Here is a 23,395-nt window from a genome sequence, read left to right as displayed (position 1 = left end):
CATAAAACTATTTACAGTGTTGACTCTGTTGTCCTAAGAATGGGATGTGAGGGAACTGGATGATGGCTGCTATTTCTTCAGACTTTTGGTTTCTTAGGTTCTGCCTATTAAATGTGGGGGAGTCTGGGGTTCTTGCAGTACCTGATACAGGCACCAGCCTCACATCTACCCCAGCATTTAAGCACAAATGGTTTCTACATGAACAGCCCTGCGTCTCCTGGTGAAAACTTTCCATTTGTCTCTTTTGTCTTGGGCGGGGCTGGAGGACTTACTGACCTTTTATTCCTTGTCGCTAGGAGAACACGGTGATGACATCTTTTTGGCCGGATGGAACTGACGGAAGATTTATGGGGCAGCTGAGGACTGTCAGAGCCAGGCCCAGCAGATTCCCCAAGACAATGGCCATGGCCTTTTCACCGGGGAACATGTTGCTTTCTGGAACCGCCTAACACAAGAGCACCCTATCTACCCAGCCATCAGTGAGGCTATCCCAGTACCCACAGCTGCTGCCACCCAGTCTGAAGGTTCCATGTGACCACACAAGAGTCCTAGCTGTCACCCAGCATCACCCCCCTGGCCCCAGTCTGGCACCCAGAGCCCTCCAGGAATGGGAAACTTCATCCTCTACCTTCTCAGTCACAGGGATTTCAGAAATTAGTCACAGGAAGGGGGAGAGGCTGAGAATGGAGGCTTCCTAGAGGAACCCGTAACAGGATCTGGGGTCTCTCACCCCAGGTCACAGCAGCTCAGACTGTCCATGAGATAGGCGATGAGTGGTCAAGAATTGAATCAGCCTCTGCAAGCCTCTGCCTGCAGCAGAGGGTGGGCACAACGGGTGGACCTGGAGCCCAGAACCTGGCATGCGTCTGAAACCCTCACCTCATGAATGCATGCTGACACATTCTATGGCTCTGATGCATGTCAGTCTGCACAGGACACTCCCAGCTGTCCCAGAATCACCACTGGTAACCTGCTCTTCACTCACAAATATCCCATGAGGACAGTAAGTGATAGTCATTCTAAAGGGATGGGAATGATGCTAGATGGTAGAGGTGGAAGGCAGTAGATTCAATCCCCTATACAGCTAATAAATAAATAGGGGCTAGAGAGATGGCTCATAGGTTGCAAGTGCATACTACTCTTGCAGAGAACACCAGTTCCCAGCACCCAAGTTGGGTGGCTCATAACTGCCTATAATTACAGTGAGAGGGGATGTGATGCCATCTTACAGCCTCCACAGCTACCTACACATACACAGCTTACACACAGACACACATATACACACACGTATGAATGCACATAAATAAACTACAAAGTAAATATTTAAAAGTAAAGCTGGATGGGGTGGCACAAGTCTTTAATCCCAGCACTCAGGAGACAGAGGCAAGCAGATCTCTGTGAGTTTGAAACCAGACTGATTTACAAAGGGAATACCAGCACAACTAAGGCTACACAGAAAAACCCTGTCTCAAAATAAATAAATAAATAAATAAATAAATAAATAATCAATCCAATCTTTTGGGAAAGAATCTGAGATCCCAGCAGCCAGCAGGCCAGGGATCTGTTTGAAGCAAAAAAATGACGATGCCTATTTGATTTCAATAGAAAGGAGCCAAATACCCACCAACAGAAAATAGTTAGATAGATTATGTGTTATGGGTATGGGATACTATGCATCCATTTAAAAATGTAGGGGGCTGTAGAGATGGCTCAGCAGTAAGAGCACTGACAGCTCTCCCAGAGGACCCAGGTTCAATTCCCAGCACCCACATAGCAGCTCACAACTGTCTGAACTCCAGTTCCAGGGACCCAACACCCTCACACAGACACACATTCAGGCAAAACACCAATGCACATAAAATAAAAGTAAATACATTTTTAAAAAGAGATACATACTATTTAAATTTTTTAAATTTAAGTGAAAAAAAAAATACTTGGGGGCTGGAGAGATGGCTTAGTGGCTGCTCTTCCAGAGGTCCTGAGTTCAATTCCCAGCAAACACATGGTGGCCCACAACCATCTATAATAATTAAAGGCTAGGCTCACAAACAAAAAAGTAAGAAATGTAGCAACCACCCCTCATCAAGAAGCCTCTCTCATTACAGCAAATGGGAACCATCATAGAAAACCACAACTGGACAGATACAGAGATAACAGATGGTCTACTCAGTGAGTTCTAGGCCAGTCAGGCTTACATAGTATGTGTGTGGGGGGGGGGGAGACAGAGAGTGAGAGGGCGTGTAGGAAAAAGTGGATATATGTATGACTTGTATGACTTAAAAACATAGAAATCTCACCTCGGAAGTAGTGGTGCATTCCTTTAATCCCAGCAGAGGCAGTTGGATCTCTGAGGTCAAGGCCAGCCAGGACAGCCAGAGCAACAAAGAAACCTTGTCTAGAAAAGCTGAGAGAGAGAGGAGGAAGAGAGAGAGAGAGAGAGAGAGAGAGAAAGAGAGAATAATATAAACCTTAAATGTCCAAAGTTAAGGAGCATAAATTTGAGTTAAGAAACTAAGTCTGTGGGCTAAGGAAATGGCTCAGTGGTTAAGAGCTCTAGCTGCTCTTCTAGAGGACCTGGGTTAAATTCCAAGTACCCACACAGCAGCTCACAATTGTCTATAACTCCATTTCCAGGGGATATGGTACCCTCACACAGGCAAACATGTAGGCAAGGCATCAATGCACTTAAAAATATATCTTGGGGAAAAAAAAGAAATAAGACTTAAAAAAAGAAACTAAGTCTATTTATTACTCTTCTCATCCAAAGAGTTCTTGCATTTTATTTCATTTTTATTCATATATGTGTCTATGTATGTTCATGCATGTTTGTGTGTATATGTGTGTATGCATGTCCATGTGTATATGTATGTATGTGTATATGCATGTTCCTGTGTATGTGGGAGGTCAGATGACTATCTCTGTTGTCATCTTTAAGAATGCTGTCCCCTCCACTGACAGAATATTCCTCCTTGGCCTATAGTTCATGGATTAGGCTAGGCTGGCTACCCAGCTAGCACCAGGGCTCCTCCTGACTAGATCTTCCCTGCTGTGCCCCCCACAACCAGGCATTTTTATATGGGTTCTGGGCACAGGTCCTCTTGTTTCCCTAGCACCCTAGCGACTGAGTCATCCCTCTAACCCCCAAGCATTTACTTTGTCTTTGGTTGATTTTGTCTGCAGGTGCTCAGGGTTTGAATCCCCAGCCTGCCCTGAGCCCCACCATCTGGCACTGCATAGGAGACAGCAAGCTTCCAGAGTTGGGGAAATACAACCTGGTTTTCCTTTCTAGAAACAAGGGGGCGTAGATGACTCCAGCAGGAATCTCAGAGAAACAAAAAGGCTAGTGCTCCAGAATATACGGGCTATAGATTTGCCACAGCCTGAGCCTGGTACTAGGAAGTGGCCTGCCATGATTTTATAAACCTCAGGCTCCTGCACCTCACTTTCTGAAAGGGGGGAGCAAGAATCTTCAGTGACCCAGAATTGTAGGTGGTTCTTAAACACAACCGGGATGCAAAGGACCAGGGTTTTGTTTCAGCATTGAGGACACTGCCCTGTCCGTCCTGTCAGTCCCCTGGAGTCAGATTTTAGCCAGTCCTGCTAACAGACAGAACAAGAGACAATTTGAAATGTAAACTCTCCAAAGCCCGGTGGCCACCTAGAAGAAAATTTAGAGAGGTGAAAATTTAGAGAGGACTGAGTTCCACTCTGAGCTTCTCTAACGTAGAGCAGAGATGCTGTGCTGCAACTAATGATGCTGAAACAGCCACCCCATCTCCAAGAGCAGAGCCTCCTCAGGCATCAGCCAGATTTAGGCCCCAGATCAGAGAAAGCCCAGGCTAGTGGAGCTAGGCCCCCCCTGACTTCTCATTCCAGCTTTTCAGAGCTGAGACTGAACCTTCTTCCTTTCAAGTGAGATCTGTTGGTCTTGCATGGGTTTTGTTTGTTTGGTTGGTTTTTGTTTGTTTTGTTTTGTTTTCATTTTAAATAAGCCAATAAGCCAAAGGTACAATTTGCAGTTTTTTGGGGTTTCCTTTCTTTTCTCTTCTTTTTTCAGTTTGCCATTTTAAGGAGTATGGAGGCTAGTGCCCTATGGCTCAGCGCCCTATGGCCCAGTGGCAGAGCACTCCCTTAGCCTATTCAAGGCAGGACCTCTACACCCAGCACCACCATGAAATAAAGGAAACAGGACAGTTTCTCCAAGGATTTGCTCTCAGCAGCAAAAGGTTTTTGTCTGCATATGTATAACGTATTTCATCTGCACTGTTCCCTCTGGTATTCTAGGATTGAAAGAGTAAGGAGCAAACATTCACATTTACCCTAACCTGTGTGGTCATCCTGGGCATCATGGCAATTTTCCCAGCCATTGACAAGGGCCATCCATACTTTTCTCATTTTCAGCAGTATTTTTTTAATTGGCAAATCATAATTTCATGTATGTACTGGGTACAAGGGTACTGTGAGATGCGTTGATATGTGTGAACATTGAGGAACAATTAGATTAAGCTAATTAACATCCCTACTTGTTTGCAAACTCTGATCTCTTATATTGACATTTGAGATTGGCTCTTATTTTGACATTTTTTTAATACATCACTCCTTAATTGTAACACATTTGAGTTGTGTAAAAACATTATGCACTACCATATAACCCATAACACCTTCGTGATTATTAATGCTGAGCCACACTCACAGTGCTATGCAGCAGATCTCAAAATGCACCCTTCCAAATACAGCCAGGGCCCTCCCAGGCACTCTCTGGAGGTTAGAGAACCCGTGCCGCTATACCGAGGTTCACAGAGAGAACAGGATGATAGTACACCGGGCACCTGTGGCTCCTTGGGGCTCTCTAGATCCCGGTTGATCTGAAGTACGGTTCAAGAATGGCAGGAGGCTGGCTTCCGCAGCGCAGCTGATCAGCAGAGGACCAATGTGAACTTCCTCAAAGAATCCCTTTCACAGACACTCCTCCGGGTCAGTCTAGGTGGGGGCAGACAGGAAGACTTTGCTTATAGTGTTTGGAACTTCCTTCACTGGGGCTGCAGGAGTTCCCCCAAACTTAAAAAAGTTTGGCTCCCTAGAAGTTCCCCCTCCCATCCCCTCTTCTCTCCACTCTTTTCTCGGTCAATTTTCTCTCTCCCTTTCTTTCTATCCCTCCACTTCTCCATCCCTTTTCTCCGGGTGCTATGGAACCAGAAATCCTCAGCAGGGTCTGAGCATCTCCGCCCCTCGGGTGGTCCTTTGCTAACCAAGAGAGAGCCAAACTAAAAGAAAGCAGGCAATGTAAGGGTTCCACGGCTTAAAGACCTATCTCTGCAAGCCGCTTTTCCAGGACCAGCATCCTCTAGGAGCCCAGGAAATGTGGCTGGCACTCACCAGGGAAACCGGAGGAGATGCTCATGAGGATCCAAGCTCAGAAGCTGAAAAAGCAAGAGGTAACTCAACCTCTAGAGTAATGCCAAAGCTACATCTTCCTCTTGTGTAGGTTTGAGTCCCAGATACAATAACACTGTCTCCTGATTTGTCCTGATAGTCTGGCTACCTGGGAGGCTGGACCAGGGGATTAAGACACAAACTGGACCACACATAGAGGCCTCTAGATTCCTTTGCTGTGTATGTAACCTGCAGAAGAATGGGCCCTCCCAGTAGAGTCACTGTCGGTCAGCAGTATTGGTCAACAGTATTTACCAAGGGCCCGAAACCTGCCCAGAACTGTCTACTGAGCAGGGGTATCCACCCTCTGATGCCAAGGACTCAGCAGTGTTAAGAGACAAAATGGCTCCTGATCCCTCCTCTGCTCCCCACCCCCATCTCTGGCGGTATTTCAGTCTGAAGTCCTCACAGGCACCACTCTGGAAATTCTAAAGAAGGGTGTGGAGAAATGGCTTGGTGGTTTAGAGCAAGTACTATATCCTACACTCACACCCAGGCACTCACAACCACTTGTAACTTCAGCTGCAGGGAATCTAACACCCTCTTCCATGGCCCCCTACACTCATGTGCACACATAATTAAAAATGAAATTAATCATTAAAAAGAAAGATGTGCACAAAGGTGCAAAAGGGTCTCAACCACTTTTCTTTGGTGATTTGCTGTTTGGAGCTCTGTGGATGGGAAAGAGATGGGAACACTGAAGTCAATGAAGACTTCCAAGTAGAAAGATCCATGCTTTTCTCCCAAGAACACTCAGGGACAACCCTACTATCAAAGATGTTCCTATGTCGATGCTCATATTCTTTTGAGAAAGTGTAGTTATTGTATTATTTACAGATGAGACCATCAAGGTTCAGAAAGGACAAACAGACTTAGTCTCCCCACAAGACCTTCTGTCCTCAAACCCAGATATCTTTCTCCTGAATGTCTTCCCAGACCTCTTCCCTTCCCTGAGCCTGACTTCAGGAGCCTTCTTCCCTCTTCTCTGGTTGTTTTGTCTTCTAGAAGTTTTTTTCTGACCTTGGAAAATCCACTGACACTCCTGCTTCAGTCTAGGATGAAAATACCAAGATTAGGCTGGTCTCTAATGATGCCTATCACAGGTCCCTGGTGCTCAAAGAAGTAAGGTAGCAGGTGACTGGTGTCCTGTGGAATCCCACTGCAAGTAAGGTAGCAGGTGACTGATATCCTGTCAGTCCCCACTATATGCAGAGCCACAGTCACAGTCTCCATTCCCCCATCACCCATGGTGAGTACTAACTAGGAACCAAAGCCCTACCAGGTGAGAATATCCCTTTTACAAATGATAAAGTACCCTAGAACCGAAATAAAACCTTTGATAAGACAAATAGGAAAATTATAATAGCATGAAGTGAAATAGCAAAGGGTTGCTAGCTAGTAGAAAAGCAGACTTCAAAAAGCCTAACAGAAGATGCAGATAAAAACATCAGTGGTTTACAGACACTTAAAAATAATAAAATAGCCAGGCAGTGGTAGTGCACATCTTTAATCCCAGAAGCAGGAGGATCTCTGAGTTCAAGGCCAGCCTGATCTACAGAGTGAGTTCCAGGACAGCCGAATACACAGAGAAACCATTTCTCAAATAAATAAATAAATAAAAATAATAAAACAAAATCATCAAAATAAGCCGGGTGTATCGGTGCATACCTTTAATCCCAGCACTTGGGAGGCAGAGGCAGAGGCAGATGCCTGGTCTATAAAGCAAGTTTAAGGACACCCATGGATACTCAGAGAAACACTGTCTCAAAAACAAATCAAAATAATTTAGAAAAGTCATATGCTATTTTTACCTAACATTTGCCCATGAAAGAACTACCAAATTGCAGGACTGTATTAAATCATGTTCATATTTCATTCATATTCCAGGAGAAAGGTGTTGTTTTTCTGGTTTTGTTTTTTCTGAACTGCAGCCATCATGGTTTTTTAAATGCATGAAAATGGCTAAGACAGCTCAGCTTGGGCTTCAGAGGGTGAAGGCACTTGCTGCTAAGCCTGACTGCCCATAAGAGGAGAGAACCAATTCCTGCAACTTGTCTTCTGACCTAGTATGTGCACAGCCATGGCATGTACACACAAAATAAATACATTTTAATTAAAAAATAAGAACACATGAAATTTAGAACCACCAGGGCATGGCTAAGTAGACTGTTGCCAGAGAAGCCTTAGACCCTGACCTTACTACCAATTACAAGAACAAAAACAATAGCCTTGGGACTTAAAAGCTGCTTAAACTGCTTGGTAAGATCTGACCCATCATTATATACTAAAAAGAAGCACACATGTAATAAACTTGACAGATGGTTCTATGGTGCCCCCCCCCCATTTGATGGGTCATTAAGACAGACAAGGATGTTTTAGCCACTCTGAGGAGAGCTAACAGAACTAGCCCTGGCTTCTGTCTTCAGGACTTTCCTTGGTTGCAGGTCATATTGCCCAGAGCCCAAGAAGCTAGCTCAGCCACAGACACCCCAGGCACATGGGCTAACAGTGCCACAACTTCAAGGCCAGAAGAAGCATGGTCACTGGACCAGAGAGGTTTTATAAGGGAAGGGTGGGGGTGTCAGAAGCTATTAAGAGAGTTAAAAAAAAACCCAAACAGGAGCCAGGCCAGGTGGGGTGCTCAGGCCTCCTGTACCTTTGAGGAAAGCCTGCCTGTCTGAGTATAGTAAGCCCTGTCTGGAAAACAAACAAACAAACAACAACAACAAAAAGGGGAAGAGGCAGTGAAGAGAAGCTGGTGGTGGCAGGGAACAACCAACTGTACCACAGTAAAGTGCTAGGTCACAGTGGGCTGGTTATGCACAACAGCATAGAAGTCAGAAAGCTGAAGAATGGTATTCGAGGAAATGCTGAACTTGATTTAAGCACTCCCCAAAAAAAGTATGGAAACATTACATAATCATTACGTGATATATGCAGCTGATATAATTACTATATCAGATTTTAAAAAGTTAAGATAGCCATTTTAAGAATTAAATAAAAACACACCAATGAGAATAAAAGGCGAAAGATTTAGACAGATACTTTGACAAATATATTCAAAAAGCCAATGAGCCTTTGAAAACAAATATCCTCAGTTCTCTCTAGTTGTTCGAGATCACCTTACCCCTGCCCCCCCACCCAAAAAAAAATGGTTTAAACTTTAAAATTCAAAGCATTGGCTGGCCACAAGCCTCATAGGCTATACGAATAGAGTTCTATTCAGCTGTGTGGAAAACTTGAGAATCAGCTCAAGCTGAGTCAGTGAATATGCTATGCTTTGGCAGTGCTACTCATTAGAATGTGTGCAAAAAGGAGGGTGTTAGAGTCCTCAGAACAAGCACAGCTCATTGTTTTGTGACAGTAAAAACACAGGAAACTTGACATGCAAGAGACCCTGGCAAAACATGAGTAGGCAGAGTACCTGAAGCATCGCAACTCTTCAAGCTTCCCACCAGAGTGACATAGGGTTTGTCGGTTGCTTCAGATTTCGGGATACTTGTCTATGTATGAGTTAATTGTGAGACATCTCAGGGACAGGAAAGAATGGCTTTGCTTCCCATACCCACAACCTGAAAGTCATTTTATATGGTATGTTATTGTCCTTTAGGTTTGACTGGCACACATGAACTAGGGTGTGCAGGTGCAGGAGTGTGTCAGATGGCTGGCATTTGGGATTTTAGTCAGGGATATTCAATTCAGCTCAGCCTGGAGTATATTAATGCAATGAGAGCAAAAGGGGGTTGACAGCTACAGCCTGACCGGATCTTGTGAGCAAACATTGCACAAATGTTGTGAGACATCTAGTCTCCATCCGTGTGCTCTGGTATACAATGAAGCTCAGAAAAAAGAGAGAGAGGGAGAGGGAGAGGGAGAGGGAGAGGGAGAGAGAGAGAGAGAGAGAGAGAGAGAGAGAGAGAGAGAGAGAGAGAGAACCCAGCACTCCAGAGGCAGATGCAGGCTAATCTCTGTGAGTTTGAGGTCAGCCTGGTCTACAGAGGGAGTTCCAGAACAATTAGGGTAGTTACACAGAGAGACCCTGTATGAAGAAACAAACAAATCACATGTTCATCACCGGTGTTCAGTCTGAGAAAATTCATGAGTCAGTTTGTTTTGTTTTCTAATTTTAGGCACTTCTGCATTAGAATCAAAAAAGGGTTCCTGAGATCTAGGACTGCAGAGCCATACTTCTGTGTTCAGAGAGCAGAGGGAGGTAGAACTGCTGGGCCTAGGGATGTTCTAGGGTGGGTGAGTGGCTCACAGGGAGGAGGAGCCAACTTCTTATCCTATACCTCCCTGGGTGTTACTGAGCCTCTCCTCCCCATCTCTACCAAAGCTTCCTTCCCCTTAAGAAAAGGTATAAGTGACCTAGAAGGTGACATCCATCAGGCAGGAAGAGAGTTGTTCCCATCACTCTCCAATCTCTTCCTTCACATACTTTGTTAAAAGCAAGTGTTTCTTCAAACCAAGCCCTACCTAAGCATTCTGTCTGACTACTGGGTGAAATGACCTTCTGCAAGTCTGTCCAGAAAGGAAGGACCAGTTCATCAGAATAGCACTAGAAGTCAGAGATAAAGACCACGGGTCCCAAAGCAACTTGAGGTGCTCAAGTTGTAGTCCACAGGATTTCAACACAGTACAGAAGGCTCAGGGCCCACCCTATGAAAAACACGGTAGTCGGTAGTCTCCTGTTTGTGCTATTGCTAAGAATCAAGTTCGGCTAGGTCTGGGATAATATGGGCAGGCGCACAGGGAGAAGGTCAACATAAAGAATAAGAAGATTCAGAAATGCCTCTGCCTTAACAGGAGGGAGAAGAGTGGTGTTTGCCCCTACTTTGTTTCCTTACAGAAACTGTTATCTTAGATAAATAAACCCTGATAAATGACAAGCCAAATTTTCTCAAGGCCTAGATTATCCTCAGGCTGTGTTTTAGTGGGTGGTCCTCTCTCAGCAGTTGGGGTAATCCAGAATGATCCTGGGCAATTGGAAGGGAGCAAGCCTGTATTGAAGCCAAGAAGTGATTTCCCCTGCAGTAGTTCCCTAGCCTGGGTACCAATGTGAAATGAAGCAGGGTGGATATCCTGAGATGTATGTGGCTGGCGGGTACCAGTACTGATGGGGACCGAGAGCATCTGAATGGCTTTCCCGTTTAATTTTCTTTTTCTTCGTTTTTTAAAAAAAGAGATACAGCTGGCTGAATATAGAAGAAGAAAAATGAAGGGCACACACTCAAGGAGGATTTGGGTCTACCATCTGATCAGGATGCCTAGAAACACTGGGGCACAACGCAAAAGGCTGCAGAGGCCTGGCCTCACTAGGACTCACTACCTTAAGAAAAAAAAAACTGGTCAAGCAGTGGTCGGTGATCACTGGTCAAGGTGGTCACTTGTCACCACGATTGACCTTTTTTGTTTGTTTGCTAAGGTCAAAAAGCCCCCCTATCCCCAAGCTGGAAGTACAGCAAAGGAGAAGGGATTCTGAGGTTCCCCTGATCTTAGGGGGTCTCAGGAACTGTCCTCTCCCCAGCCAAAGTTGCAGGGAGTTAGCAAAAGCTCAGGCCAGACTGGCACTCTCTGAAGTCGGAGGCCCCTTCGAAGGGTGAATCTGATTTTCGTCCACACAGACAAGCAGCCAGCTCAAAGCCCAGATTCCCCGTGTTCATGGTTAGAAAACGGACCAGATGCCCCCTTCTGAGAGACAGTGCCTCCCCCCAGTCCCAGATTCACCCGGCCTTCAGAAAGGCCTTCAGAATCTCCTCCAGGACCTCGAGAGCCGAGAGCCGAGGGGGCAGCGCCTGACCCGGAGCGGAAGGGCCCCAGTCTGGGTCCTAATGCGGGTGGCGTCTCTCTTGACAGGCAGCGTTTGGGGACAACAGCGGGGAAGGGAGATAAGATGACATACCAGAGCAGATTTGGTGTGCGCGCTGATACTCCTGGCCCGACAGGAAACTCGGAGCTATTTAAAAGACCCTATCGATTACTTTATCTTCCCTAGAGGAAAGCTTCTTGCCGAGAGACAAAAGATGTCCCCCTACCTAAAGATACAAGGCCACACAACAGAGGGTTTGCACAGGCGACGCGCAAGTAGGGCTCTGGGAGCTCAAAGATGCTTTTACACCCATTGGAAAAAGACTCTGGGCGCCGGGCACACCAGTCTGGAGGTGGCAGGCGCGAGGAGCAGCGGGGCCACCTCACTGTCCCTGTGAGATCTGCACGCCCCGAGCATGTTGTGCACACTAACAGATGGTGCCTCTGAGTCCCATCCGTACTCTTCCCAAGTTTGCAAGTTCCTTTTAAGGACTTGAACGACCGCAGCCGTCAAGTGCACCCTGAAAGCAGGGTGGCGTGTGACTGCATTCGTTTAGCGTCTCCATCCCGCTTTTCGCCAATTCGCGCGCGGGCAGAATTTCGACAATTTGCGCTCTCTGCGGATGCCCAGCTGCTGCTGAAGCCGGGAGTTCGATGGTCCCCGAAATCCCCGACCGCCTGGGGATGCTCTGGCTAGACACTGACTGACCCCAACCGTCCGCAGTCAGGGCTTTTTCCTATAAAACACTTTGCCACTTACCGTTTCACAATCCGCTAGGCCCGCATGGGAGAAAGCGGCGTTTTCTGCGAGATACCAGCGTATTTTTAAGCACCTTAAGGGCTGTAAGACACGATCTGAAAGGAAAGGACGGCGATCCTAGGAAGCATCGAACGTGCGGTGACCGGCCACTTACAGCCTGATTCCCGCCCACCGGAGACCCCAGCAGTCCCCGAGGGAGACGGAAGCTCTGGGGTTGCAGTCTGGGTTTCAAACGCAGTGATCCGGCACTAACTCTAAGACTGCGACCACAGCCCGCAACGCCCTAGGAGCCCCGGCTCGCCCGCGGCGCTAGGAGTGAAAACCCACGCCGTTTCCTGCAGCTGCGCGTCACTTTTTCTGAACAGTCAAGCCGAAGGCATCTGCAGAGACGCCTCGGAGCTCCACGCCTCCGCGCTAGCGTGGGTTGGTTCTAAAAAGCACCGTTTTCTCCTCGCCGCATCTTGAATGTGGTCCCACTCCACAAATTATCAAATTATCAGTTCCTGGAGACAGAATCCTGAGGGACCTATAGAGCCTCCACCTCTGTGCGCTGTTTACGCTGTCTCGGTTTGCAGCAGTCATGGCAGGAGGAAAACATTGTTACAGTTACTGGCCTGACTTGGAGTGGAGGGGAAAGAGGACGAAGATAAGGAAAACCGCTACAGAGGTCTGGAAGCTCCCGTTGGATCCATCAAGCCAATTACAGCAAGTGAGTGAGTGACCAAAGAGAAATTTCGTTTTGGAAACATCCCCGTCAAAAGTGAGAAAAGTGCGCACAGCGAAATACAACAAATTTGGGGTCCTGGCAAAAATATAAAGGAGCCCGAAAAATTTCGAAAGACGCACATCCTACAATTTTGGCACATTTCCCATAATGCATATAAATAAAATCTGCAGAAGGTAGACTGCTTCAAGTCTGTGACTGACCTTAGACCGACTAACAGGAAAGGGTTCTTTAAAATGTCAGCGTTTTCTGTATTACTCTGGACTTTCCACGAGCTTTTCCACCTGTTCAGACTCACACAGAATACTCATGACCCTGCTGATTGAATACCAAATTTACTATGTCTCAATTAAATGGATCGTGGTCATCCCTTAACCGGCTTATGAGGGAGGCCTCTGAGTCCAGTCCCCAGCATGGGACACAAACAACTCGACTTTTAAAAGTAAAAGAGCCTTGAGTAAGGCTGGGAGCGGAGAGACTTGCCATACTAACCCCCTCTTTCCACATTTATTGTTTGGTTGGCACGATATGGTACCTACTTTTAAAATAAAGGTAGTCACTGCACCGACTCTTTTGCTAAGGAAACCAACCCAGCAGAACAGGGTACAGGCTTCCTCTGCAGGTATAGGAAGCGGCCCAGATTATTTATGGTCACAAAATTCTGTGGAGAGATATTCTTAACATTCAGCTTTGGTCTTTTGGTTTTTGTTGTTGTTTTTACCCATATGTTTAACCCTAAGTATAAAGGACAACCCATGATTTTTCTGGTTCTGTGTGATGAGGACACACAGAGCCAGAAGCCTAGGGCAGTGAGTGGGTCTGAGCGGGAGAAGGCTTGCCGCGCTGTGTCTGAGCTCGTGCAAGCCCGTTCTGCTAGCTGCAGCTCAATTCGGCTCTAGGCAAAGAGGGAGCTGGTGGCCGCTCTGGGGGAAGGCTGGGGGTGGCATGGCGTGCCTCTACCTGGAAACCTCTCCAAGTGAGAAAGCAGAATCTAAAAGCAGTGTCCCTAGGAGTTCAACAGGTCCAAAGTTGAGTAGCCTCTGAAGACCCATGATAGGCAGAAGAATCTAGGACCTGTGACCACAAAAGTTCTCACCATAAATAAGGGGACCACATATGATGCATTTCTACTTACTGCTTCCTGTACCCCAAGATAGGGAAAAGTCAGCTCAATCTTGATATTAAGACTCTAGATCAAGGTGTGGCTCCTCAGGTGGCAAAAGTCTCCACCCACTGAGGCAAGAAAGGAAGAACAAATAGGCCTAAACTAGAGGCTTCCAAAGACCTCTTCCCGCTTCAGTAGTCCCTGGCTGTCAAGGAGGGGGCAGGTGACCACACCCTTTTGGCCAGCCTCCTTCATACTCAGTTATTGAAGGTCACCACAGCACCCTTGGGTGCACTGACAGGTGCCAGGAATTGTCTTTCAGTGAGCCTGCACTCACTCCAGTGTGCCTTCAGTGGGCTCTGAGCGGAAGCCCACTTCAGTCCTAAGCTAGAGGACAGCTTTGCTGGAGAGTGGCTGGGGTCAAATCCTGCTGGACAGGGCCACACACACACACACACACACACACACACACACACACACACACACACTCATACACACTCTCACACACTCACACATATACACACACTCACTCACACTCTCTCACACACTCACATACACACACTCACTCACTCACACACACACTCTCTCTCTCTCTCTCTCTCTCACACACACACACACACACACACCTTTGGAATCCTTTCTTTCTGATTCACCTTGAAGAGTTCATGAGAGAGCCACTTGGGCTCCCTGCCACAAACTGCACTCACCTTTGATTTTAAAAATTCTAGAAGGAGAGGGAAATCACACAAATTTACATTTTTAACAGGGGATCCCTAGGATTCTGGTCCAGATATCTCCACAGCTCTAAGAGTACAAACAAAATTCTGCAGTCCTGGAGTTACTATAGTACAGTATGATGTTTAATTCTTGATCCTCCCACCCCCAATTTTCTTCCTTCGAAGCTTTCTTTAACATTTTGTTAATCCTTAATTTAAAAAAAATCCATAAAGTACAGCACAGGTGTACAGCACACCTGTTATCCTGGGATTTAAGAGGCTGGGCTTGGAAGATTGCTTTGAGTTTGAGACCAAGCTTGGCTACAAAACACCAAAAAACAATGAATATGGGCAGTAATGGTGAAGGACACATATAATCTCAGGGCCAGCCTCCTGAGACCCTGTCTCAAAATTAATTAATTAACTAATTAATTAAGTGCTGGTGATTGGTCTTCTTGGTTGGTAAAGAGTGGTTGATAACGTGTCTGAGGATCTGAGTTCATTCAAGGAGAGAGCTAACTCCAGTAAGTTGTCCTCTGACAGCCCCCCCATAAACATTAAATAAATAAAATCCAAACTATCAGTGTAGTTCAGTGATAGAGGGCTTGCCTGCATACACAGTGCACTGGAAAGGAAGGAGCCTGCCTGTATCTTGTTTAGATATATGCTATATCACAAAATGTACCCATTCTGACAAATATAAATCGAACTCTTTCTCTCTTATAACCGGTCCCCAAGATAAATATATTGGATTTTTTAAAAATATTTTCATTCTTAAAAAATATTTTATTTGCATACATGTGTGTGTGTGCAAATATTGGAAGTGAAAATGTTCCATCAAATGTCTTGTGCGTTTTACACTTTGACGGAATCAGACTGCTCCACAGAGGGTTTTCAAGTTACTCTTCCAGTGAACCACACAGAAAGATCACTCAGCAGAGACCATCAAACTTGGGTATCAAACTCAGGCCTCAGGGATGCTAGGCAAGCTTTCTCCCATTCAACAATGTCCACAGTACAAATCAGTGTGCCTATTTTTTCTAATTTTCTCAACTTTATCATTTGTTGGGAAGTCAGGGATGCCAATCTTTTTACATTTGTTAGTCTAAAGTATTTCTCTCTCTGATTTAGCTGACATTTCTTAACTTTTTTTCTTTACTTCCTTCCTCCCCCCACTTTTTTCCAACAAGGTTCCACTACTCTTGGTCAATTTTTCAAATGTTTTGCTAAGAAATTTTCTTATTGCTTTACCTGAACTCTTTCTGTGTATATTATTAACTCATAATTTTGTCACATATTTCTGGCATTTTCTCTCTGGATCATTTTTTTCCCTTTGGTTCTGTTTGTGGTACTTTTGACAATGTTTTTAATGCAATCTTGTATAACTTGTCAATGTTTTAGCCTCCTCATTCACCCTCAAAAATAAGCAGACATTCCAAATTATTATCCCTGTCATGAATAGCACTTAGAAAAAAATTTTGTGTCTGTTGTATGCAAGTTCGGGTGCACTTGTGGAGATCAGGTGACACCATGGGTTTCTGAGAATCACACTCAGTTCAGGCTCGTTCAGCACTTTTACCCACCTGGTCAATGTGGGTGAAAGAGTGGGGGAAAATCAGGCCAAACACCCCAAAGGGAGTTGACTCTGAAGTCATGTGGAGGTAAGTAGGAGTCTTGATTAGACAGATACACAGTCCTTTACCAGCCTCACTTCTGTGGCTTTCAAGTCTTCCTATTACTGGAATAACTTTGCACAGACCGGCCCGAAAACAGCACTTGGGAGACTGCTCTCTGCTTGGCTCAGCCAGCCTACAGACTTGTACTTTGAGGAGGTGAAAGCCAAAAACTAGGCTAATGATCAGGATCTTGGCTATGTGGAGTTAGTAATCTCAGGGCCCTACCCCATGAACTAGGCAGCAAGACCATTAGCAGACACTGTAAGCACGGCACGGAATGAAAATCTGGAAACTTTTTTAAAATCAGGAATTGGGCTATGGCAAGAACAGAATATTACAGGCAACTCAGTCCTCACTGGGGAAGGACAGGACTGAAAATAGAGAGAACAGAGGAAGGTTTCCCGGGTCTGTGAAGGTAGGCTGGAGAACAACAAAAGGTGAAAACACCCAAATGTCAATCAACTAAGGAACTAGTAAACAAAAGCAGCACATCCATGCAACTGAATGTTATTTAGCTGCTAAAAGGACCTGGGAAACATTTTGCCAAGTGAGAGATACCAGACAGAAAAGGTCACACATTATATTATTTGATTTGTTTGTATGAACCACTCAGAAGAGGGAAATCCAGAGGGGAAAGTGGATTAGTGGTGACTGGGGCTGACAGGGGAGGTGATGAAAATGTGAAAATGTTCTCAAATCGATTGTGGTGTATGGTGAATGAATTATATCTCAATAAGGCCTTACCAAAAAAGGGGTCTCTCTCTCTCTCTCTCTCTCTCTCTCTCTCTCTCTCTCTCTCTCTCTCTCTCTCTCTCTCATTATGTGCATTCCCCTTCAGTATGACAGTATGGGAGGACTTTCAAGTCCTCTTCTCAGGGACCCTGGGATTTGCTTCCTTCCCATTGACAAACAAAAAAATATCCCCAGCTCTAGTGTCAGCTAAGGAATGGTCAATGTCGCTTCCAATCTGGGTAGTCTTGAGCAAGTCACTCCCTCCTGTGACCTCATTCTCTTAGCCAAGTGGTCTGGTAACAGGACCCAAGACGCACAAGACGCACCTCTTCGGAGGGCACTGGCTACTGAGACGGGGAGGGCTGGGTACCTTCAGCCCGGGACGTCCCTCGATACAGAGCCGAGCGGCCCTGCGCGACCCTTGGGAAGGAAGCCCGGGCCAGGCCGGGAGGCGGCCGCGCTGCTCATCCATCAGCCGGACGAAGAGCAGAGTCGCGCTCTCGGCCCTCTGTTTGCTTTCTCGCCAATTATTGCCGCGCCGCGGCCCCTTTGTTGATACAGTAGTCCGAAAAAGTGCTAATGTTCATTTATCAGGGGGCCCGCCGGGGACTCCCTAGAGTTGCGATTCTTCCCAAAATATAAACATGGGGCGAGCGTCCCAGACAGAAACCCCCATCTGTTTCCCCCGCGCGGGCCAAGAGAGCGAGGCGTTGTTGAAGATAAAGCTACGGATAACGCAGCCTGTCTCCAATGGACGTCTCCCCGGCGCATTAATGACATTCCGGGTGATAGTTGCAGCTTATCTTTCAATTAATCATATATACCTTTCGCGGCCGGCGCTGCTGATTCGGGGGGGGGGCAGCTTGGGCCATGCCGATCGCTTTTCAATCAATAATAATTTATTTACGCAGAATGGGCCGGAGCTACCCCGGAATTTGACTAATCCTAATGCACCAGTCTTTAAAAGGCAAAGAAATAGCCCAGCAGATTTTCGTTGTTTCCTCCAGGCTCCTTTGTCTCTGTCCATCTCGCTGAGGTTGTATGTTTGACCAAGTGCTTCTTAGCGACCGGGTTGAGCCAGCCGCCCTTGGAGAGAAAGACGTGCTCCTTCCCAACCACTGTAACTTCTGTTTAAGATATACATATTTACATACACATATATTATACATACATATATTCCTTTGGTACTGGCTTGAAGGCAGCCAGGGCTGAAGCCAAGTTGGAAAGTGGTCTGGACAGCTCTCTGAGGAAAGTCTCATGGGTCACCCCAATTCTATTTGTCTATTTATCTCACTCAGTCCGGCTTCCTCTCCAGAGAGAAAGGCCAGGGCCTTTTCACCAAGTTTGTAGGGGTGGGGAAGTCACTGATTTTGTTCGAATTAGAAGGGGTTTCTTCCTTTTTCTTGTCACCTGACCCACAGATCTGTCAGCTCTGGAGCCCTTATATCCGAAAATAGGTGACAAATCCTCACCATCTTGATTTGCAAAGGAAATGCCCCCTTCTTCAGAACTATCAAAAAAAAAAAAAAAAAAACTTAAAACAGGGATCCCGGATGCAGCCCCGATGTGTACCCCCACCCCCATTAAACGGTAATATTTCAGGCGTCGGCTCACACTAATCTTTCAAACTGTCATCGCGATCCGCAGGGCCAGCCGATTCACTTAACAGGGCTCCCAGGACCCTCGCCCGAAGCTGTTTTCAGCAAGACATTTAATTGAATCGGATGTGGCTCGTTCGCCAGACGTCACCGCCTGGGTGATAGGCATCCCACCCAACCCACAGAAACCAGTCTTCAAACGCAAGAAGGATCCCAGCTAGGTTGCTCAAAGCAGTAATTATAAAGTGATCAAGAGCTACAGCAAGAGAAAACAAAAAACAAAAGATGCCAAAGTTAGACTGTGTCGAGGAGGGATACACTGGAAGGTAGGGAAGTGGAGGGACAGAGATCTAGTTTTTGAGTCCCCACAGCATTTGGGAAGGCTTCCTCTGTAGTTGGAACTAGTAGTTTCAGAAAAAAAGCTTTGTGATCCTTGGGTTGAGATCTCATAATGGCTACTCAGTCTGGCATTGATGCCTCCAGCCCAGAGCTGGGTTTCCTGGGCAGCAGGCTTCACAGTCTGTGCGGAGCTGGGCCCTTCTGCTCCCTCAGTTGAAGGCCCAAGGCCTTGGGAGTTTGGGTTTGATGAAAAGTGGGAAGGGACTCAGTCCAGGTCTATGCTGGCTTCAGGATGGCCCAGATGGTGCCAGCGTTCTCCAAAGGTCCACTGTCCTGCTGGGTTGGACAGTTTACATTCTGTACTGACACAGTTTTACTGCTCTAGGCTTTGAGCCCATGAGTTGGGAGTGCCTTATTTAGCTACCTTTGACTCTACAGTCCCCCCTTTTTTCTATTCCAAGGGCCTCTTTCGGGGTAGCCAAGTAGGCCCCATATCCTTTGCATTCCCTGCCCAAGCTCTTATAGTGTCCAGCCTTATCACACCTTTGATGGGGTAGCATTTGCCTGGAGGCCTTGTGTCTTCTCTTTCTGAGATTATAGCTGGATAACGCTCCAGTGTGCCTTATGCAGGGGTCTGCAGGGGCCACGTGTTCCGTAGATCCAGGCAGTTCTCTTAGAACAAAACTTGGGGCTCCTTGAGCCCTGACTGTTTTCAGACAGAAGCACCATAGGGCTGAAAATGCCCCTGAAGCTGCCCTGCCCTGTTCCCTACCCTGTGGAGTGGAAGCCTTGGTAGGCCCCCAGGGGCTTGGAGCTAGAAAAGGTCTGGGATCTTGTTGGTGGCCCAGCGGGACAGACAGCTTTCCGTCAGAGCAGAACCTGGGTTGGGCTTCCTCACTAAAGAGTCAATTTCCTTGTGAATGGTTCTCCCTGGAAAGGCGCTAACACAACACAACTTAGTCTACTTCAGGTGGCCACTCCCACCCCACAATTAGCCACTTCACCATTCGGTTCAGCCTGACTTGCTCAAAACCCCTTAGGGCCTGCCTGGAATCCTGCGTCGAGATTGGTCCTACAGGTCAAATTATATATCCCCACCCTCAAAGTCCTGAATTTGTCTGTTATCAGCCCAGAACAACTGTCCCCCTTGAGCTTCTCTTCCTATGCCAGACTTCAACTATCAGTATTTTAGTGACAATCTTGATCCCTGTAAATAACGTCCCTCCTGCCCCCCCCCCTTCACTAGCCTACTCAGTAATGGGTGCAGAGGAATATTTATACAAACCCCAGACCCACCACAATACTGTGCTTAGACCCAGTTCAACAGAGTCAGGTATTTTGAGTGCGTCTCGGTGGGGTTTTCAGGCCAAGGAAGAGCAATCTCCTGCAGAGGCTGGAAGCTCTTCCAAATATGTCACGGCCCCTTTAAAAAAGTTGGGTAGGATTTTTTCCCCCAACCCTATGTCTATATTAGGTGACACAGAACTGCCCGTCGCTCCTGTCATCGAGGCCCCTGGCCCAATGGCAGGCTGAGTCCCCCAGCTCCGTCCTGCTCCCGCCTCTTCAGCCCCTGGTGCTCCGCGCTACCTGCTGCCCAGCCACAACCAGGGTAGAGAGGCGTGTGCGCGGGCGGGCGGCGGGCACCATGCGGGGAGGCTGTCCCTGGGGGTGGGCAGCGCCACTCTCTGCCGCCCACCTGGCGCTGTGAGACCGGCGCCGCCACCATGTTCCCCAGCCCTGCGCTCACACCCACGCCCTTTTCAGTCAAAGACATCCTGAACCTGGAGCAGCAGCAGCGCAGCCTGGCCGCTGGAGACCTGTCTGCGCGCCTCGAGGCCACCCTGGCGCCCGCCTCCTGCATGCTGGCCGCCTTCAAGCCCGAGGCCTACTCCGGGCCGGAGGCGGCAGCGCCCAGCTTGGCAGAGCTGCGCGCGGAGCTGGGCCCCGCGCCTTCGCCCCCTAAGTGCGCTCCTGCCTTCCCTGCCGCCCCCACCTTTTATACTCGTGCCTACGGCGACCCTGACCCAGCCAAGGACCCTCGAGCGGATAAGAAAGGTAAGGAGAACCCCAAACCCTTCTCTGAAGTCGCTTCCTTGCCCAACACCCTGGGCAAAGAAACCCAGGTTAAGCAAGAGCGCATCCGGGGAGTTTGGAGTGTAAAGATTCCAGGTTGCCCAGTATCTTCTCGCCCCTCAGCCAATCGGAGGTTTAGAGGAAACGCCGAATTTAGGAGATCAGGGGAAAAAGAGAGAGAGAGAGAGAGACTTAAAAAGATTGTTTTCGGCCTACAGAGCCCCAGTAGGTTGGGGCCTTGCTCTTGGAACTATTTCCCAAGTTAAGCTATCTAACAATTCGCAGTAGAACAATTCTCCGCATCGGAGGGTTAAAAAAAAAATCTCTTTTGGACTTATGGGTATTTTGAGACAGAGAACTGCTAAACAGAAAGTTTAGCCCGCGGGTCCTAGGCCTGGCTAGCCCATCCTGCTTTCCCGGGCCTTTCCTTCTTTGTGTCAGAAAAGAGAAGTCTGGGAACAGGGCCGGGGGGTTTTGAGATGCGATTTGGCTTTGTCTTCCCAGCACAATTTTCAAGCAGGGCCAGGCAGAAATTCTCTTCTGGGAAATCTTAGAAAATAATGGAACGAACGAAGACGCTGGGGAGCAGAGAGAAGGCTTCCGAACAAACTGGCTGTATACAAGAAATCTTAGAATAGGGGAGGGTGTCTGGCCTGCTGGCAGAAGGCAGACACCGGGTGAGACCCAGGCGCAGCTCCGGGTCTATCTGGGAAAAAGCCAAAGGGACCCAAAGGCTTTCTTGAGCTGGGAAAGCATTCGTAGGTTTCTCAAGGAGCAGAGGGAACGTCCAGGAACATCCGAGGAGGACTAGAATTGATTGCTAACGACTGACTCAGATCCTGCTGGGCCTCAGTGGAGGCCTCTGTCTCACTCAGTCCCAGCCACGGTTACCGGGAGGTCGGGAAGTCGCACAAACTCCAGCTGGCAATCCCGTTGGGGACCTCCAAACTCACACCTTTGGGTCTTCTAGATCTCTAATTGTTTGATTAAATACAAACTGACCACCAAGAGTCAAACCGAAGTATCCTTGATATAATTCACCCCTGAACATCATTATGATTTTATTTTCTTTGCATCCAGAAAAGCTAAATGACCAACTGCCATTAGAAGACGGGGGGGGGGGGGGGGAAGCAGCGCGGCAAGATTTTTCTTGTTTCATTTTGTCCTGCTCTTAGGTTTCCTTTTGCACTTGTTTCCTGCACTTGTTTTCGTTTTATCCATGCCTTTAGGCTTTTCCCAGATGCATAATTGCGCCAACCTCGAACCGTGCGAACCCCGCGCATTCGGCAGTGAGCTGAAACTGAGCAGGGTGCCCCACGCAACACAGGGTGACATCCATCCCCACGAGGGCCCTGAGCTCCTGGGCTGGCGGCTTTAACCGACTATCTCTCTGCCTTCCCTTCCCTTCAGAGTTGTGCGCACTGCAGAAGGCGGTGGAGCTGGACAAGGCCGAGACTGACGGCGCCGAGCGACCCCGTGCGCGGCGGCGGCGGAAGCCACGCGTGCTCTTCTCGCAGGCGCAGGTCTACGAGCTGGAGCGGCGCTTCAAGCAACAGCGGTACCTCTCCGCGCCCGAGCGCGACCAGCTGGCCAGCGTACTGAAGCTCACGTCCACGCAAGTCAAGATCTGGTTCCAGAACCGGCGCTACAAGTGCAAGCGACAGCGGCAGGACCAGACTCTGGAGCTGCTGGGGCCGCCGCCGCCGCCCGCGCGCAGGATCGCGGTGCCCGTGCTGGTGCGCGACGGGAAGCCCTGCCTTGGGGACTCGGCGGCCTACGCGCCCGCCTACGGCGTGGGTCTCAACGCCTACGGCTACAACGCCTACTCCTACCCTGGCTACGGTGGCGCGGCCTGCAGTCCCGGCTACAGCTGCGCCGCCTACCCCGCTGCGCCCCCCGCCGCGCAGCCCGCTCCCACCGCCAACAGCAACTTCGTGAACTTCGGCGTCGGGGACTTGAACGCCGTGCAGAGTCCCGGGATGCCACAGGGCAATTCGGGCGTGTCCACGCTGCACGGCATCCGAGCCTGGTAGGGAAGGCGCCCGGACCGACTCCCACTTTTAGGGCGATGACGCCGGGAGGAAAGGGCTCCCACTTTGACCTGTCCCTCGGACTTCACAAGCACCCTCTTGCTGGCCTGGGAACTTTCATCGCTCCATCCCTTTTGTTCCCCAGTGCGTTGACGCAGCCTGGTGTCTCAGCCCCGGAGTGCCCTTTCAGGGCCACCGGCACCCCTAACGGATTCCACATTGGGACCCGGAGCCCGGGTGCGAGGGCCTAGAATCGCCCGGAGCCTGGGCCGGGCGCCCGGGCCCTGGCTGCCTTGCCACCGCCCACCCACCCGTATTTATGTTTTTACCTGTTGCTGTAAGAAATGAGAACCCTCTTCCCATTAAAGTGAGTGCGCTGATGCCGCATGCGTGCTTCTTTT

At 48.2% G+C, this 23,395-nt stretch overlaps 1 protein-coding gene across 1 annotated transcript; it reads left to right on the top strand.

The window, feature by feature from the left end:
* The first annotated feature begins 20,473 nt into the window (after positions 1-20,473).
* Nkx2-5 (NK2 homeobox 5) lies at positions 20,474-23,107 on the top strand. Its single transcript, XM_051181567.1, has 2 exons — positions 20,474-20,946; positions 22,375-23,107. Exons 1-2 carry the CDS (start codon positions 20,616-20,618, stop codon positions 22,995-22,997), a joined length of 954 nt encoding a protein of 317 aa, XP_051037524.1. The 5' UTR covers positions 20,474-20,615; the 3' UTR covers positions 22,998-23,107.
* Positions 23,108-23,395: the final 288 nt, after the last annotated feature.

This window comes from Phodopus roborovskii, unplaced genomic scaffold (genome assembly GCF_943737965.1).
Source record: "Phodopus roborovskii unplaced genomic scaffold, PHOROB, whole genome shotgun sequence".
NCBI classification, from domain to species: domain Eukaryota; kingdom Metazoa; phylum Chordata; class Mammalia; order Rodentia; family Cricetidae; genus Phodopus; species Phodopus roborovskii.
Note: the sequence above shows the minus strand (reverse complement) of the source record. Positions and strands in the feature narration are given on the sequence as shown.

Bases quoted from the DNA above. Each gene is read 5' to 3' on its own strand.
- Nkx2-5 (XM_051181567.1), top strand. From the start codon at position 20,616: ATGTTCCCCAGCCCTGCGCTCACACCCACGCCCTTTTCAGTCAAAGAC. The intron at 20,947-22,374 runs GTAAGGAGAACC...CCTTCCCTTCAG, and splicing joins CCCTCGAGCGGATAAGAAAG to AGTTGTGCGCACTGCAGAAG.